Here is a 19,073-nt window from a genome sequence, read left to right as displayed (position 1 = left end):
CTTTTTCCCATCTTTCCATATCGTTGATAGGTCATTTTGCGAGTAGTATCACCACGAGTGGCAGATGTGTATGATGAATAAACATTCGAGTCTCTATTTGCCCAGCGCACATTCTACCGATCACGTGATGGTAGTTGACTGGGAGACTTCATGGCTGTCCAATAAATTTGGCTTTTCCGCGTTCCTCGTTTCATAAGAGCGTTATTGGGGTGAGATAACGTAGTGGTTAGGGCGCAAATTTACTGACCGGATGGTCCGTGATCGAACCCGACCTCTGCCTCTCGACTTCCTCTGTCTAGGCTTGAGCAACCTGGTATTATCCCATCCCTTGTTTTTCCTTCAGGTTGCATGGCAGTTAGGCACCAAAAGGGTGCTACAACTGAACCGCAAGACCATTATTTCATGACCGTATCCGCGGTCAACCGTTCCAGCTGGTCCAACAGGACATCTTGTTTCGTACAAAGAGCTATTTATCCATGCAAGCAATATGAGTATGGGCCTGTGCAGCAGATTCATGCTGCTCAGTGTTAGTCATCTTCAACCGAAAATATCAACTTCGAGACATCAATCTACGTTTTTTTTGAGGGAGGCGAAGGGAGTGCAGCCTGAATGCAACCGTCTTCAAACTCAGTGGAATGGGAATGTTCTGTTTCCTAGGATCGCTGATGACGAGGAGCGCTCCTGGTGTGTTCATAATGTTGACATCAAGATGGGTGGAGCACACATGACCTCTTAACTTCTAATAAAAAAGTAGGGAGCCAAGCTAGGCGCTCACTTGAGGAGCTCTATCATCTACTTCCCATCTTATGCTCGCAGATGTCGACTTTTTCAGTCAAGCTCATCAAAGTGCTAAATTTGTGTCCATGTCTTAGGGCGATTGATAATCTACTCTGGCGTGAACTTGGAAGATCAGTGAATCGGTTTGCACGAAATTCGCTGGTAAGTTGCTACAACGGGGACGAGATGGCCCAAGTGATTAGAGCGCGAATTTGCTGACCGGAAGGCTGGTGGTTCGAACCCGACCTCTGCCTCTCGACTTCTCCTGTCTAGGCTTGGGTGACCTGGTAGTATCCCAGCCCTCGTGCCTCCTACGTATGGCATGGCAGCTAGGCACCGAAAGGGTGCTACAGCTGAACGAAGTTGCTACAAGGACAAGACTGTTCTATTGAAATCTTCGTTACAATGAAGCCGAAATTTCGACGACGCATAAAAAATGACGAGTGCAATCCATGGCCACAATAGGGTTTGTTAATCGCGCCAGTACGTGGAGGCACGCGGAGTCGCTTGTGTGTTCAATTGGCGGGAAGTTAAATCAGTCGATCGGTTGTCCGGGGCCGGCTGGGTTGAAATGTACCGGCTGGCTGAGTTAGAGGAAGAAACAAGGCTGTTTTCCCCAATAGCGCACTTATGATGTCGTCCCGATTGGTGATGAAACGTCTGCAATCAAACTGCTCAGCTCAGTGAACAAGCCAAACAAAATTGTGTCGCAGAGACTTAACGGGGAGTGTCGGTCACACCTGGGTTGTACGATATTGCTGAACATAGAAGGCTTCACAGTACGCTCGGGTGCTTTCTGACAGAAGAAAAACAAAGTATATCCATCAAATTAGGGAATGTAAATAGAACGCAGCTCTGTTACATATTTTGGGGAAAAACAGAAGCGGGGAGAGAGTTGTTTTGACGCGATGCAGCCCGGAAATCAACCGTTTTCTGGTTGACTATCTTAGTTTGCGTGTTCATCCAAATTTACTGCTCTTTTCTGTTTCCATCTGATTGGTCAGGAAATGCCACTACATGAAGCATATATTACACCTAGTTAGGTGGGGTTTATTCCACTCTCCATGTTCTCTTCCACTCTTGATCCTTTCCATCCAGTGAATAGGTAGCTAAGAGTGGATAGTTTGCGTGCACTGTTCCCGATAAGTCACGTGCTAGTTAGTCACCTGATCCACCACCATTCCACCGTGAATCCTATTGTCTTATCCAGGTAGGGAAAGCACATGGTGTTTTGGAGTTTTGACGCAAGTGAATGATGAACAGGACAAGACAATATGAATGGGGATAATGAATAGTGTTCAGTTGAACCGTCTGATCATGTGAGATTTCAGCTCATTCCGTTTTGTTTTTCATCGAAAATAATTATGCTTTGTTAATCCCACCTTGAAAATCACCAAGCGTGCGAAATTCTGATTGGCGTATATTGCCTCTCTCTGTCTCAACAAATTCGTTCGATCTAGTAAAAACCTGTTTATTTGTGCGCAAGATGTGAAGCTCTAATTACGGCGAATACAATTCACGGGTAACACGAATCAATCCATTGTTTCATGCGATGGAACATTCAGCTCGGTTCAGTTTATCATCAGCTATAAACCAACTACCGTCTGATACGGTTTCACTCACCGGAAAACGGGGTGGGGGTGGGGCATAATAGGTGAATCAGTGTTGAATGAACTACAAACAGAGCATTCGCTCTGACACTGAAACGTCAATGACTACGTGATTTAACCAAGTCTTCCAACGCAATCAACCATGAATGAGATGAGTTTGGGGGTCTCCGTCTAGGTAGGTGGCAATCGTTTGAGTCATGGTTGTACCTCAGTGAAGCATCGGTGTTGGACACTGATCTGATGTTGTCGATGATGATGATGATGATGATGATGATGACGTATTTGACAGTCAAGACTGTGTCGTTTGNTGAAGCATCGGTGTTGGACACTGATGTCATGTTGTCGATGATGATGGTGATGATGATGATGATGATGATGATGACGTATTTGACAGTCAAGACTGCGTCGTTTGGCCACCGAAAGTGCACGCACACTTTTCGCTTTTCCGAGCCCTGCGATCATCGATAGCGTCGTTGCTTGAAGCTTGTACGGAAATCACAATAAATAAAGTTTATTTTTTTCTATTTTTCTTTCTTCCCAGTCATTGATTTTAACGGGCGCCTACAAGAAGCCCGAACTGACTATTCAAGAATGGCTCGAGGAGTGTAAGGTAAGTGCTAGACGTGCGGTGATGTTCACACTTCGCTAGTGATGTCAGCGTTGCTTCCTCGTCTTTATTGTTATCACATTCGGTGCAGACGTTCCCATTCCCATTGATCTATCACACTTCAAGGTTGTCATATACCTTTTGACACCCCTGTCACTCTTGGGATAAAACGGATGTAACGTTTTTGTCGACTGGTAGATTGATTCCCAAAATCAGGTGTTTCTCTGTGAGCAAGGTGGCTTTCCCAAGGAAGCTTTGTAGACGGTATCAGTCCAGGTAGACAGTGTTCATCTACACCGGGCAACAACAATTCGATGGAGACGGAGAGCCTTGAAAGAGCCGGCGGAAGAAACTGATGTGAGCAGTTTTCCTGCTAGACTGATAAGTCTTCCCATAGAAAATGTGGCAACAACAGCCAAGAATTCCCCAGCGCGTCATCAAATATGTCGCCGCCCCTGCTTCACACAACTCTGTCCCCCACTTCATTTTCTAAGCCACCCACGGCTAGGCTGTTCGTGCAACCCCACTGAATGGATGCCTACATCCTTCCCAGGGCAGGCTCCTTGCACTTTTGTCGTAGTATACGAACGCTTAACTCCTAATTGTCTGCTCAGCTATACATGGAATTTCATTTCCCACTGTTTTCACAGCCTAACCAACCTCCATTTTCGGAGCAACGCGTGAAACCTGCAGTGGAAATATGCTTCGCTTCGAATAACCTATTGTTTGTCATGGAGAAGCTGGTGAAAACTGGGGTAAGTTTCTGACTGCTCATTTTGATATGCGCTCGTGAGAGCGGGCTTCCAGAGGCAAAAACCAACGGTTTAAAGATATAAACTGGCTCGAGCTATGGCTGAGTAGTGTTCACTTGCCGTCTGGCACACCATTACTGTAAATAATCCACATGGTGGCTACCTCCGTCACCATTCTCGCCGACAGGTCAGCTTCAATCACTCATGACCATGTTAGTTATACTGCTTGCAAAGAACAAGTGATAATGAACAACAATATCCTTGACAGTTTCTCAACATTTCATTTCGACGAGTATAGATGAAATTAGGTCACTTTCTTTTACATAATACTTCATAAGTAGATGCTGTCGAGAATTGAGAAAAAAATTCCTAACCGGATAAGAGTGAAAAACTTGGTGTGCCAACACAATTATTGGAACTCTAGTTTTTCATCTGCTATCTGAAGTTCCACTGTTTGATCGTTTGTTTAAAGTTGTTTTTTGATTGGCGAAACTAGTTATTCAATCCGTAAACGTTTTTCTCCCCGTTATTTCATCATCATCATCATCCAAAAACAGTTTCGACGTCTCATCGTCGTGAACAACACCATCGATTACCGCGTTGAAGGAGTTGTTACCCTGTCCGATGTACTGCGATTTTCTGTGCTCCAACAAGCGCGAGGTCTTAATTTACACATCCAGCCTCCATCGGTCGCTGAGGTGGCAGACGAAAGAGACGAAGCGGAGGAAGAAGGAGGCCCAAACCATCGGGCAGAACTCACAAATCAGCAGCATTCGTCGTCGACAGTCAGCAAACCCCCTGTGAACAAAAAAAGACAAAGCAAAGTACGAGTGACTACCCCACCCCGAGCGGGGGACCCTGAAATCGAAGTGCATTCTCGACACACCAAGCATTCTCAAAAATCCCCACTGGATTCATCGGACTCTGTCACATCCAAAATGTTAGCAGCCGAAAGGCACGTCAGTTTGCCGTCTGTCATGGATAAAACCCCTGTGATCCCTTCGGCCTGATGAATTAATCTTTGACTAAATTTGAAAGTCTCTCGGTGTCCCGGTGTCCCCACGACCAATGCATGCAACTGAATCACCGCTGACAGAATTACCTCCCCGAGTGGAAATTTCGAATGGATATATTTTTCTATTTCCCATCCAGTTAACATAAAAAAAGCCTATCTGATCTCCAGCGTTCATATATCTGTGTACATATATGTGTATGCGTGTGTTCTGCGCCAGCATTTATGCCCAAAGACGGAATCACCTTCAGAATCCAGTCCTGTTATTTTCCTCCCTTCATCTTCCACGCATCTGAGCACATATCCTCATTGTTTTTTTTTGCGTAAACCGTAGTCTTTCTCCACGGCGCCGCCAGAACATTCAGTTATCCACCGTTATCATCCAATCTATGAGATCGATCGATACAAGTATGTTTTGGGACACTCCGGGCTCCTCGAATAGGTGCATAGCTCTTGGTATTTCTGAAATGTTGTTAAGGCGTTCCATTATTATTACTATTATTATTATTAATATTACTGTTATCTCCATGTTTATTGGTGGTTCTGCCTGCTGTTCGAATGTCACATTTGCGACCTCTCCTCAACCCATCATCTCCCATGATTTGACCCGGACGGTCTGGCTTTATTTTCCCCCTCCCAGTTGGTTTCTTTGTCCCCCCCCGTTCGCCGACTATCGTTTCGATTCTTTATACTCCATATCCACGTGAAAATGTTGTGTAACAAGGCATGTTACATAGTTCATTATCGCTTCCGCAAACGTTTGCCCCCCCCCCCCCCGTGTTTAATGTCTTTCCAGTTTCTATACTTGATTATTTATCGACAAACCATCACACACACACACAAACACACGTTTATGACTCCTGTTGAGATTATATTATCATCGGCATCAAAAATAAAAACAACCGGCTTTCGTATGTGTGTCTGTTAATTGCGTGCACTGAACGTGGCACAAGTTGGGTCAGTGCTCAAAAAGGCATCGGTCATTGATTGCCTCTGGATCGGTGTTGAAAAAAACCCATACTGAGGTAACAAAGGGACCAAATATAGGACACAGAATACACTACCCTGCAGTGTGAACGACAGTCTCCTTAATGTCTTCTTATTACCGTAAACCCCGGTCTGGATATCCGATTGATAGCCTGGTGCTCTTGGCCAAACCAGAAAGAGTCAATGAACGTGCGAACCGGCTGATCTATCTATCACTGTCACGTACAAGAATACAACTCATCTGTCAAGGTCAAGTGAAGAATAAGCAATGAAATCTCTCTCAACGAAAAACGGTTGTTCCACCCGCTGTTACGTAGTCCCGTTACGTTCGGAGCTGGTTCTCCTAGTATCTCCCTTTCGAAGTTGAGTAGTATAAGTCTTCTGTCTCGGATTAAATTAAGTCTTTGTCACTGGCTTTCTTCTGCGTGTCGTCCTTCGTGATTGTTGATACACAAGCGCTTTTGGCAGCTGCTCCGGGACTTGAATGTTGGTTGTCCTTCATCTGTTCTTGTCCAGGTGTTCTATCAAAATGTTCAGAGGCAACGCATTCAATCTCTGGATGGGTTGTGAATAGGCTTCTTTTAACTGATTCGCATGACGAACTCATCTCTCGGAACCCACGCGAACATCATAGATGACGTTTTCGAGTCACCGAGTGATTTTGCCTTGATGCCAGGATACGCGATTACCACGATAGTCCTTTACTAACACGCTAGCACTAGTGTCGCCACCTTGCACCATGCTTGCGATTATAGGAGGACTCCATTTTCTGATTTGATGAAGCCACCTCCTTCTTTGGAGGCTTCAGAAGATCAAAGGTGCTCCGAGGAGTTCGGTAGACTAGTGTCTCTGCAGGCGATTTGCCCTCCGGTGTGGACGGATATGGAATCAGGCGGTACATTAAGAAGAACTGTTGTAGGATGTTTGCCGTGGTTCCTCCGCCCTAAGCAAAGCTCGTTTGAAAGTACCCACGAGTAATTCTGCCATGCCGTTTGATTGTGAGTGATAAGGAGGCGTTCTAGCGTGTTCAATCTCCCTATCAAAAGAGAAGTCCGTGAATGGGGATGACTCGAACTGTGTCCCGTTGTCAGATACGGGCTTCTCAGGATATCTGAAACGACTAAAGACTTCCTGCAAATTGTTAATGGTTGCTGTGGTCGTTGTTGTCTCTCTGGCCACGATAATGAGGAAACTTTGACCGTTCATGGGACCTGCATAGTCCACCATGAATTTTGTGGTACCGGCCAGTGACGGAGTTTACCTTTTCTAGGGGACTTTGAAGCCAACGCACATTGGTGGCAAGGTTTGATGAGCGCTTCAAGCTGGCCGTCATTATGAGGCCAATAAACATAGCTTCGGATTCCATCCGGTTTTACCTCGAGATGTTCTTTGTGAAACTATTGCAAAACAAGCCTTTGCAGCTCCTCTGGTACGACATGTTCCTGATATAAATGAAAACCACTGGTAGTCCTTGTCTCTCAAAGAATCGTGCCGAATTCTCGTAACTATCGTAAAGCTTAGCTGTAACACCCCTTCGGTGCCTAGCTGCCATGCCACCCAAAGGATGCACGAGGATACTGCCAGGTTGTCCATGCCTAGACAGGGAAAGTCGAGAGGCAGAGGTCGGGTTTGAACCACAGACCTTCCGGTCAGTAAATTCGCACTCTAATCACTTGAGCAATCTCGCCCCCGTGGTTCTGTCGTAAGGGGGGATATCAACGGCTATGCGGATCAGGCCGTATACCCTGTCAATGACTTAAATGAGTTATTTTTGGAACGTCTCACTGGATACCTTGAGTCAGAATGGCAGGTGCAGTCAAAGGCTGTGAAGAAACGCACTTAGTTTTATTCTGCAGAAAAGTCATTGGCGTGTGGAATTCGGTATTATTTGCGTTCCGTGAGGTGGCATTACGTGGCTTAAGATCTACACCCTGTTGGATAGGCCCGGACGTTTTCAACTTTACTGCAATCAGACTTATCTAATACGTTCGTCCGGCTACTCGCATTTAAATGTCACTGCATCGAATGCTCAAGACTGGACCGGAAGGCGACTAGAACTCTCACAGGGGTACCTACCAAAAGTAAGTTGGCTTCCTCAGAAAAACAGCTCAACTTTGAATGGAAACCAGAGATCGGCTTGTCAAAAATGCTAGAGAATCAACGCACGCAAGTTAATCTAACTAAAATTCAGTTTTTGAATGAATGAAAGTCGGAGGGTTGGAGTCGACCACAAACTCCCCAACTCATTTTTTATCTCGCTGTTCCACAAACTTGTTTGTCACTGTCAATCGAATCTTGCCCTTGGGTTTCATTTGTGACCTGGAATCGCATTCAGTTTATCGACTTGGACAGCACCGATGTGGTTTTTTCATTTGTGGAATCGCATTCAGCTTATCGACTTGGACAGCACCGATGTGGTTTTCTGCAAAGATGCTGAAAGTTGCTCCGATATCGATACGAGATCTTTGTTGCTATTCGACTCTGTCCACAATGTTGCGACATTAGAGCGATCTCTGATTTTATTTAGACAAGACTGTTACTCTTCGCTCGCTTCCAACGATATCACAGTCCTAGAAACCGTACTGTCCGACGAAGTAATTCACGTTTTGCATCTGGACACTTGGTCTTCACTTGCCTTGTTCCACAGTAGCTGTAACTGGCACTAAGGAGTCCTTTGAACTCAGACATCTCACATAACTCTCAGCAGCTGTCTCACTGCGGCCTATACGAATAGATTGGTTCAAATACAGCGTGCGTTATTTCAAAAGTATCTTGGTTACCTCTAATGCTGAGGATCATCCTATCCAGAATCAGGTTGTTTCTCACACATCCAAAAAAGTTGCACGATTTCCCAGTTCCTTTCAGTACCAGTGTAACGGTGACACTACTGATGGGGGAGGCATGCGAGTAGTATGTTTTCTCGCGAATCCGCTTTGCCTCTCTTAAAAAGTGAGCTCTTTCAAAGGAATTTGTGGAGTCGCTTTGTAGCATTTGCTTGCAACTGAGTAACAGTCAATGAATATCCGGGAAAGTTCAAGAAGACGCGTTCAAGGACAGGATGGATGTTCAGTTTTTGTAAACAAGATGCATATAGGAGTTTTGTTTCCCTGTTCGATGGTTTGTAACTGTTCGGTTGGCATTTTCTAATAAATGACCCCGGAGCGAAGCCCTTCTTTCTTTCACCAGGACGAACTGATCGATGGATTCATCAGGCTGGTGATCTCGCTGAACTAGTTGGAAGCGTCCGGCACTTTCATTGATTTGTCCCATACCAAGTACCTCACAGTTGACGATAAGCGTAAGTGAACATTACAAAATGACGGTACGTCGATTCTAGAATAAAACTGGAAATTATCAAAGACGCCAGTTCATAAAAAGTTCTTTGTGATCAGATACTTGGAGTGGTGCAGGCGGTGTGTGACGCCGGACTCGTAACACTGGACGAGGTCAGGCATTGAGGCTTTTTCCATACACCATGTGGTGGCCCCGGAAATCGATCAAGAGAAAAAATTGATCCGCTTGTGGAAATTCACATGTCAACAAGCAAAATTACTGCATTTCTGTTAGTGTACAAAGAATCTTGCTGGACGCCTACCCTTACAGTTTCCCGTTTAGTCCTCGCTATCCAGAAGGTTAAGCCTCTAGGAGACTAACTGTCGGCTTCGATAATTTTTTCCAAAGCATTCTAAGGAAAATTCAATCTGATTGGTTGAATTCGTCGCAGAGTCGTGGCCCCGGGAATTTCCTCGCCTTTGGCGCATTTCTGAATTCCAAGGCCTTCAAGATCTTCCAAATTCAATTTGTTCTTGGAATTCGTCTTCCGACAAACTTGGGGAGTTTCTTTCATGCAGCATTTGAGAAACAAAAAAACCGTTCGGCTGTAGCACCCTTTAGGTGCCTAGCTGCCATGCCACCCGGAGGTTGCACGAGGGCTGGGATACTGTCAGATTGCCCAAGCCTAGACAAGGGAAGTCAAGAGTCAGAGGTCGGGTTCTAACCACTTGTACCATCTCGCCCCGCAGCAGTCGACATGGAAACTTCTCAAAACTCTAGGGTCTCTTTGCTCTCTTGGGTGGAGTCTGGATACAATTAATTTGGAGTTGAATTTATGGTTGCCTTGTTGGATACGCTGATTTCTGATACGCTTGGGATAGCTCAGTGGTTAGGGGGCGAACTTACTGACCGGAAGGTCGGTGGTTCGAACCCGACTTCAGCATCTTGCCTACTCCTAGCTAGACTTGAGCAACCTGGCAGCATCTTAGCCATCGAGCTTCCTTCGGGTTGCGTAACAACCATTCATTTAAATGGCGTTAGAGCTGAATAATTGCGTGATAGGCTCAGTGCTGGGGCGGGATGGCTCAGTAGTTAGAGCGCAAACCTACTAACTGAGAGGTCCGTGGTTCGAACCTGACCTCTGTCTCTCGACAACCCCTGTCTAGGCTTGGACAATCTGGCAGGATCGCAGCCCTCGTGCTTCCTTNNGGTAGCATGGAAGTTAGGCACCAAAAGAATGCTACAGCTGAACGAACGAACGGCGCTCAATATTGAGGAGTTTCACTCATAATCCTATTAAGTAATCCACTGAGGACTGGTGATTGGTTAGCGTTTCCCAATTCTACCGTCTTCCAATGCCTCATTGAGTCTTCCCACTAACACCTGTAAGCATAGCAACAAAAGTGTCGTCCACCTGGGGGATTCGGGATTTTGGGGTTGTTCATTGTGTTCCAGTTTCTGCATTATTGCTTCGGTCATAAATTCATCCATTGGCGGTCATATCCGACGCCCCGTTTGTGTCCTCCAAAAATTTCACATGTATATTCACGCGTATTCCGAAAGCTGGCACACGTTTCCCGGTCGGATCGGATGGTTCTGAAGTGTCTTCATTACAATTTCTTTCAAAATGCCGAGGATGATTGATGTGAAACGCTGCGGAATGCATTTGACGTTTGTCCATTATTAGATGAACGAACGTTTTCCAAATTTTTCACAACCTGATCGATCCTGAACCATGGTTTCAGTGATTTCAAAAAGATACGTATAAAACAAAGGTAGTCGGTCCTGGAAAGGGAATTCAGTGCTTTGTCCTTATTGGAGACCTCATCATCGATAGCCGCTCGGGGTTGATTAAAAACTGTGAACTGGAATATACACGTGACTAGTCTAAAGCACGATAAAGCGCTTATAGAACGACCTTCTTGGGACCCGCGAACGCTGAGTTCCGATGGTATAATTTCACTATCCCTCATCTTAATGTGCTACGTTTTTTTGAGAACTGCTTCCTTATTTCGACACAATGGGTCTTCCGTCAAATCGCCAACTGGCGTCTCCTGCTCAGCTGAACTGGTTCTATCGTCGCAGTTAACCGATTAGTTCAACTGCCATCACTGTCACAGACGGTTATACCCAGTAGTGGAAAATTGTGCTTAACTGTCATACATACATGGGGGAAGGTCCCGGTGAAAGGTAGAAAGGGAGTGGAGGAACGGCCTTTCACCTCCACCTATTTTGCAGTGAGAAACACACCATTTCAACCCAACTTGTCGTTTACGGCTGTCATCCCTCCACTGTTTTGTTGGAAAGATTATATATTGAATATCTTTTTCTGTCTTCCTGTTGCTTCTGTGTTCTGGTCAACACCGGTGTTGAAACACTTGGGACACTGTCCGTCTCTGTGTTATATCGATCAAGTCTTGCGATTAGAAGATCCTGCTCGGTTGTGCTGAGAGGCTAGATAAATCATGACGTGGTGTTTCTGGTTGATGTGTTCACAACTTCGTTTGAGCCGGTTCGGCTTGGTCCATAATGCTATTCACCGTTTGACCTTGCCGTTGTTTACTCTGCGGACATCATTTTTGCCAGTTACCGCCACACCGGTTGTTAATCTTTCGTTAATGTCCTCCCATAATTCCCAAGCTGATTGTACACGTCTCCACTCAGCACCTTCATCAATCATCGATGATACTAGCTGGCTAGTACCGAATCATCTGAAGGCAAAGTGTGAGTGTGTCTGGTGGCGGGCCGCTAAAAAAATCGAACATCGCGCAGATTGAGGGCGCTCAGTATTCGCACAATGAAATTGAATTTTCGGACGTTATGACCTATCCCTGATGGACTAAAGCAATCGAGAGTCCAAACTTTCAAGCCCCGTTTAGAGATCCCGGGGTTTAAGCGATGCTGGCAATTTATCCCATAAGACTTCTCAGTCAGAGGAATGACTGCTTCAGTGAACAATGAACTTTGGTGAGCTGCAAAAATATGAACGTAGATTAAGACAGTTTTTTTGGTTTGAGTACATACGCGACAAAAAGCAACATTTTGGAAGGTTTTGTTCCACTTGTGAAGGTTCTGCAGGTGAGAGGGATAACGGGCCCCCAGATTGGGTGGATTTACAGCGAACCAAGAAGCAAAATATGGACCAACCGAAGAAAAAGAAACGATAGTATAACGGTGCGATGCTGACATGAACAACGAATAGGTGCTGTTGTTCTTTTTTTGATGACGACTTGCAAATGCTAGCCGACGAAAATGTCACATTCTTCGCAAGTGCAAGCGGACCAAAAAAGTTTTTTTGATTGTAGAGGAACTTGCATTGCAAACAAATTTCGAATAATTAAGCCATTCTTTCTTAGGGTACATTATCGTTTGGAGATGTCCTATAGGGAGGATACGGTGTGTGGATTTGCTTGTAGCTAGCCTTTCCATAAGGACTGAGCGAGTAAGCAAGCGGTCACCGTGTTTGTCAATTTGATCCCGGGGTTTCGACAGTAGATCGTGGTGGTATGCGGATACCAGCGACTGAGCCATTAACTGAACTACCTAAGCAGTCAATTCTTTGTACTGGGCCCTTGTAAAAGCTTACCGAATTCAGTCGTATTACACAAGAAACAATAAAAAACGGTCCATCTCACCTTCCATGCCCTCCCGCTCGAGGGCCGATATACTGCCAGGTTGTCCAAATTCAGGTAGGGGCCGGGTTCGAGTCTCAACCACTGAGTCGTCTGGAGTTCGTACCACAGAGGTGATCATGATGCAGAGAGGATAAAATAAAGGACCGTTCATAGCCAACACAACCAGGAAGTGCATACTACCGGGCATTTTCTTTTTTGCGAGATTCAACATCTGGTTTGTTGAGATTTCAAACCTTGAATTTGGTTGAATCACGTAGCCAGAACAGTGTGCATGAAGGCCGGCTCTAATCAGATTTAGCCTTCGTGATTATGCCCTTCTAAATGAAGCTTTACAGGCCTGATGACCTTGAGATCCAGGTGGCTCGGTGGTTACAGCTCCAGCTTACTGACCGGAAGGTCCATGGTTCAATCCCAACCTCAGCATCTCGACTGCACTTGTCTAGACTTGTCTTCGTGCCTCCTTCGGCTGGAATAGCAGCTAAGCACCGAAAAGGTACTACAGCAGAACCAATAATTCTGAAAAGTGACTACTCTCAAGTAGTCAAATTTCGTGAAAAATCCTATCGGTCTGCTATTCATCAACCATATTAACAACGGTCTAATGGCTCCCCGACTCGACTGCCTAAGTGACTGATAGCACAGATCGCATGGATAATGGTCCCATTTCGCCTTCGAACACGCGAGGAAACGCTAGTCGAGACTAGACTAACTCGTACCGACCTATTATGCTGAAGTAGGCACATCATCTGACAACGTACGCAAGGTTTGATAGAAAAGGAAGTTCCCACTGATACTCTGTTCGCTAGTTTGTTGGTCTGTTCATGGAGCTTGTTAACTGGTTTGTGAATCCGCCATTTGGAGCGAGATGGTTAGAGTGTGAAGTTACTGATCGGAAGGTCCATGATTCGAACCCGACCTCTGCCTCTCGACTTCCCCTGTCTAGGATTGGGCGACCTGGCAGTATCCCAGCCCTCGTGCTTCCTTCGGATAGCATGGCAGCTAGGCACCGAAAGGGTAGTAAAGCTGAGTGATTTGATTCGATTAATTGTGTCATTTGGTGATTGCTTCATTCACCAAGGTGTGTGTTTACGTAATTTAGCCAAGAGTACACAATGTCTCCAACAGAACTGGTTAACAAGAAGCCCCTTTTCTATCGTTTCCAATCGGTTCATTTTACCATGAGTTCCTTGAATGTGATAGGCTAATTGAAAGCCATCGTTTTAAGTAGTTTCCACTCTTTGTTCGGATTACTTTGACTTTGTGTGGGTGAGTCCCCAGCTCCGCCACAGACTGATATTCGGTACTCAGTCGCCAACTGGATTTAGGAGGGGCGGCGTCTCGGGATTAATTTCACTAGTAAGACATGGAGACGTGATCTGGGAACTGAAACCTAGTCGCATCGGGAAGATGTAGTATGCAGATGGTTGTACAAGAGATGTGCTTCCTGGGGATGCTGTTGTCCACTGCAACTGGATCTAGGTTGGGGGAGGGGTAAATTATCAAATTCACAAAAGCTTGAATGCAGAAGAGACGTTGTGGAGGGGACTTGAACAGGCGAGCTACTGTGAACTTATTTGTCCGTAGCAGGTGCGGTCGGATGGCGTATCCGGATATCAGGACGTTAGTTCACGTAGCTCGCAAATCTACCTTCTACAACGTTGTGTTCTCAAAAGCTTGAGAAGTTTTTAACACCAACCTTTGGTGGGATGTGGCAGGTTTGCCGGTAAAACACTAAAATGAAGGCTGTTTCAGTGGATGCAGGCTCCAAAAAAGCGTTCATCCTGGACGGTCAGACCAACTTATCCGAGTCCCATTGATGTCTGCTTTCGACCAATGATTGCGTCGAGTAGTACACCTCTCCGGAAATGTTGCTCCGAAAATTCAACCGGCAAATTGCTTTGACGCGCAAAAGATCTACGGATTTTTTCTAGGCCATTGCGGGCCTTCTTTGTTCTCGCACATGGTGCAACGACACAGGGATTAAAAGCTCGTTTTAATTCATTGAAAGACAAATGGTTTCGTTAGGCAAACACGCTACCCAGTGGCGTCCTTCCCTGTCTAATTTTAGGTTTAAAGCACCGAGGCTTTGTGGATGCGTTTGGGCGTGATAAATACAGTTTTTCACAGGACTTTGATGAACGAATAAGGTGACATTAAAAAAATTTGGAACAAGCTAAATGATGAAAGAACTGGGTGTTTGTTGCCCTAGATAAACACGGATTACGCAAGAAGGCCAATCTGAAGAGACCTTGCACAGAACGATAGTAATAAGCAAATATACAGACCAAACCGAACTTGGTGACGATAATCCACAATGTTGAAAATCTAACGACAATAAGGAAGACGAAATTACCACGGGGACAGAGCAATTCACAGTCCGATGGACGGAAAATGACGACCGAGGGTTGTGAGGAAAGGCACACAATTGTCCAACCAGTGTATCTGACGAATGCATAAGCAGCTTTGGAAGGTTAGTGGTCAACAAAACGAAGCAGATGGTTTCTATAGAGGAGAATGTTGGTAGCTCAGGTAGCGTAGATGGTCTTTAGCTTGTTCGCTGAACTGGTCAATTTGGTTGCAAACGTTTCGTCACCAATCGAGGTGACATCATCAGTGCGCAGTTGTGCGTAGCAGTGGGTTAGTGGTTGTGCGTTCAATAGTGTTACGTCTGTGTTGATATACGTGATGGTAGCCGGGGGTGACCTTTGACCGCGATTAGTTATTCGGTTGGGCGGTTCCATTGGTTGTTCTTTTATCCCGTGTCTTCATTCGCCGATGCCCACGTGACCTTTGAGCTTGGCATCCCTCGCCGTCGTAATCTGGTCGATATTGGAGTGATCTTTGTCATTCCGAGTTCCGGCTTGTGACCTTGGTTGATTTGACTCCGAGGAGTTCCTTATGTCTTTCCTTGTGAATCCAATATTCGGTCCTCCTTGAGTGTTCCGGTTGCGATGTTGGTTTTTTGCACGTAGAGGTGCGTAAATTGGATCCAGTTCGATGCACCGATTGATTGAACCTGCCGTAGAGTACCGTGCTTCCAGAAATACTCTTCCGTGTCGTGTGTCTCCGTATTCCAAAATTTTCGCGTCTTCTAGATTGAATTTGTGGCCTACTTGGTCCTCGTGTATAGATATCAAGGACAGGGGGTCATGCCTCCTGACTGCCACGTTGTGTTCCTTTATTCGTGTACATAATTTTCTCTCAGTTTGTCCAACGTAGAATTTATTGCAGTCAATTTGGTATATCACATTGTTCCTCTTGGTTTTGTCCCGGTTGTCCTTCGGTCTAGAGATTAATTTCCCTAGAGTTGCACTCGATTTGTGAGCCACGAAGATTCCTTTTTGCGCCAATAATCTGGTTGCGAGTCCTGATAGATTCTTGATGTAAGGTAGGACTACCCGTCTGGTGGCTTGTTCTTGCTGTGGCTGTTGTTGAGATGTCTTCTTCTTCAAGCTTCTCTTGATAAAACTTCTTGGATAATCATCGTTCTGGAACACTCTGTATAGATGGTTTTCCTCCTTCTTCCGTAGTTCTGTGGTGCTGCAGTGTGTCTCCGCCCTCTTGAACAAGGTTTGGACGCAGCTCTTTTTTGTGGTTTACTGGATGATTACTGTTGTAGTTCAGTGTTTGGTCCGTATGAGTCTCTTTGCGGTGTACGCAGGTTTCCAGAGTCCCGTCCACCTTTCTGTTCACTAAGACGTCCAAGAATGGTAGCCAATTGTTTCTTTCCAGTTCGATTGTAAACTTGATACCTTCAAACTTTGTGTTGAGCAGTGTGTTGTGTACTGAGTCCCGTTTCATGATGACAAAGATGTCGTTCACGTAGCGGATCCACAGCTTTGGATTGATGATCGGCAGTACTGCACGCTCTAGCCTTTGTAATACCGCCTCAGCAATAAATCCCGATATTGGGGATCCCATTGGAGTTCCTTTCAGCTATTGATATATTTGTCCATCGAAGGTAAAGTATGTATCCATTCAAAAGCCCAGTAGTTTGCCCATACTTTCAGGTTTCATGGTTCCTGTCGTGTTGGGCTTGCGTTGTCGGACGGTTCCATTGGTTCCAATGGAACACACGCAACACTACTGAACGGACAACCACTAACCTACCGCTACGCACAACTACGCATTGATGATGTCACCTCGATCGGTGATGAAACGCTTGCAACCAAATTGCCCAGTTCAGCGAACAAGCCAACGACCACAGATGATCTCGTTCAACTTTGATCCCCCGAAAAATAGAAACATAATGGAGATATTTTCAAAGATTTGGTGTATCGATCCACAAAGATCGCATTCTTTCGTTGTCTAGCTGCCATGCCACGAGGGGTGGGATACTAGCAAGCTGCCCAAGCCTAGACAGAGGGTGTCGAGATGAAGTGGTAGGGTTCGAACCATGCATCTTCTGATCAATAAACTGGCGCTCTAAGCACTGGGCCACCTCGTCGCCTTTCACAAACAGATCTAGAACCGTACGATAAAATCCTTCTGCGGATGACCTCAGGAAGTGGAAGACAACTGTGGTTGGAATTGTCGGATCTGATCGTCTTAATCTATCCTCTGAATGTTAGTTGTTGTGGAGGTATCATTCACTTGGGACTTTGTGTGAGTTCTGCGAACCTCCGACGGGCAAGCCACTAATTTGGACAAAATGGGGAGCGTATTTGTCGAGTTTCAGTTGGTTTGCATCCTTTTCTAGTCCTGAAAAGATCACACACATATCACACTTCTTGCTTTCAGTGAAATTTCGCTGGTCTCACCGCTTTACGCAATTCCCATTTGTTGTTCTGTTGGATGCTGGTTCAGCTGCACATTCCAATCGCGTTGTTTTTATTACTTCGAGTTTTTAAAGTCCTCTTGGTTCCTTCGATTGAGTTTTGAGCCTGGTAATTCCGCGATCCTTTCGCCCTTTTCAATGTGTTTGTTGATGGCCTCCTCGGTTTATTAACACGCTTCCACCCAAATGCAAGTCTGATGGAACGCTTTCTTCCAGCTTTTCCTATCCCTGAATTGAACTTTTTTTCTACAAATTTCATTTATTCATTGTCCGAAATTTCGATTTTGGTTTTTTAGTAAGGCTTACTTGAATTGTGTTCTTTGGTTTGTGGACCGCTGTAACATCCTTGCAGTCAGCTCGAAACTAACCTTGACCTAGTTCGCAAATCGATTTGGTTTTCAAGACAGACTCAACTGAATTTCTCGTGTATGATATTCAGCAACCTTGCGAGTAGTTTCCTTATGAAAATATACTGTCATATCTCAAATATTGTACCAACTGAAACATGAGGCGGCCTGTGTGCAGCACAGTCAGTTGTAGAATATCCTATACGAGAGATTTAGTTGAGTCTCTCGTGAAAACCAAGTTGATTTGCAAATGAGTGTATTTCTCGAAAACAGCTCAATTTGGGTTCAAGTAGACCATAAGGTTGACGGGAACTCGGGGACTGCGCCTACCTGATGAGCCCGAACTGGAAGGGCGAAACCGGTCGTGGGTTGTCGAAGAGTTTTCAGTAACTTTGTGAGTAGTAGTTTCCTTTATGAAAGTAACCTTGACCTAGTTCGTTTTCTTGACTTGTGCTCGGACAGGTAGATAATGGATAGAGTTTCCGGAATAACTGTTTCGTTGGAAAACTCTGTATAAGAATTCCTCCGAGTCGTGGTTTCACGCTGTATTGTAGGGTTCGAGATAGCCCGGTGGCGATTAAGGTGCCAGCTTACGGACCGGAATGACTGTAGTTCGAACCAAATCACAGCATCTCGACTTTCCTTGTCTAGGTTTGGGCAACCTCGTGCATTGACACCAACTTACGCTCTTGGGAGGGAGGAATAAATTGTACAAAGCTTCCTGTTTCCAACGCTGATGACAGAATCACGGTATTAATGAACAGATTTCCTTGGTTAAAACAGCCCCCACTGAGCGGAAAAAAGATGTCCGTCCCAAAGTTTAAGAATCAGTCCAACTCGACGGGTGTTCAGAGTGCCAACATCGCTCGGGACTCGCTAGAGCAACATCAAAATATCTACGAGAGAACCTTCCATTTTCAAGAAAAAGAGCAGCATCGAGTTCACAAGGTCTTTGTTTTATTTACACAAGTGCGCCGTCCACCACGAATATGAGTGACGATATTCTTTGGTCGTCTGCCAAAATATCGGAGCTGCATAGCGTCCTGAAGTATCGGGTAGGTAACCAGGTACTAACCATCCCAGCTGATCACCAGAAGTCGCGTCTTCGGACACAGCCAGGTGAAGTTCCGTCGCCAGTGTCTCCAGTGGGATCAATTGGTCTTGTAGACGTCTGGATGTGGCTAAACGCATTTCCAAGTCTGGGTTGGATGTCAGCGACTTTCCTTAGGTTTGGGCAACCTCGTGCATTGACACCAACTTACGCTCTTGGGAGGGAGGAATAAATTGTACAAAGCT

At 45.4% G+C, this 19,073-nt stretch overlaps 3 protein-coding genes across 3 annotated transcripts in view; 1 reads left to right on the top strand and 2 right to left on the bottom strand.

The window, feature by feature from the left end:
• T265_13262 (hypothetical protein) overlaps positions 1 to 5,658 on the top strand; it is a gene marked incomplete at both ends in the record, with an annotated part of 133,327 nt that extends 127,669 nt beyond the window's left edge. The window contains 3 exons of the mRNA XM_009168011.1: positions 2,929 to 2,997; positions 3,645 to 3,749; positions 4,304 to 5,658. Of these exons, the coding sequence (XP_009166275.1) occupies positions 2,929 to 2,997; positions 3,645 to 3,749; positions 4,304 to 4,756 (627 nt within the window). The remainder of the gene's footprint in view (positions 1 to 2,928; positions 2,998 to 3,644; positions 3,750 to 4,303) is intronic.
• Positions 5,659 to 10,501: 4,843 nt separating this feature from the next.
• Positions 10,502 to 10,699, bottom strand: T265_03465 (hypothetical protein; the record flags this gene model as incomplete). Its single annotated transcript, XM_009167965.1, has 1 exon — positions 10,502 to 10,699. One exon carries the CDS (start codon positions 10,697 to 10,699, stop codon positions 10,502 to 10,504), a length of 198 nt encoding a protein of 65 aa, XP_009166229.1.
• An 8,035-nt stretch (positions 10,700 to 18,734) lies between these two features.
• T265_03464 (hypothetical protein) lies at positions 18,735 to 18,968 on the bottom strand (the record flags this gene model as incomplete). Its single annotated transcript, XM_009167964.1, has 1 exon — positions 18,735 to 18,968. The coding sequence occupies one exon, from the start codon at positions 18,966 to 18,968 to the stop codon at positions 18,735 to 18,737; it is 234 nt and encodes a 77-aa protein (XP_009166228.1).
• Positions 18,969 to 19,073: the final 105 nt, after the last annotated feature.

Source organism: Opisthorchis viverrini, assembly GCF_000715545.1.
Source record: "Opisthorchis viverrini unplaced genomic scaffold opera_v5_50, whole genome shotgun sequence".
Taxonomy (NCBI): Eukaryota; Metazoa; Platyhelminthes; class Trematoda; order Opisthorchiida; family Opisthorchiidae; genus Opisthorchis; species Opisthorchis viverrini.
The sequence above is the reverse complement of the archived record's forward strand: the minus strand, read 5'-3'. Positions and strand labels throughout refer to the sequence as shown.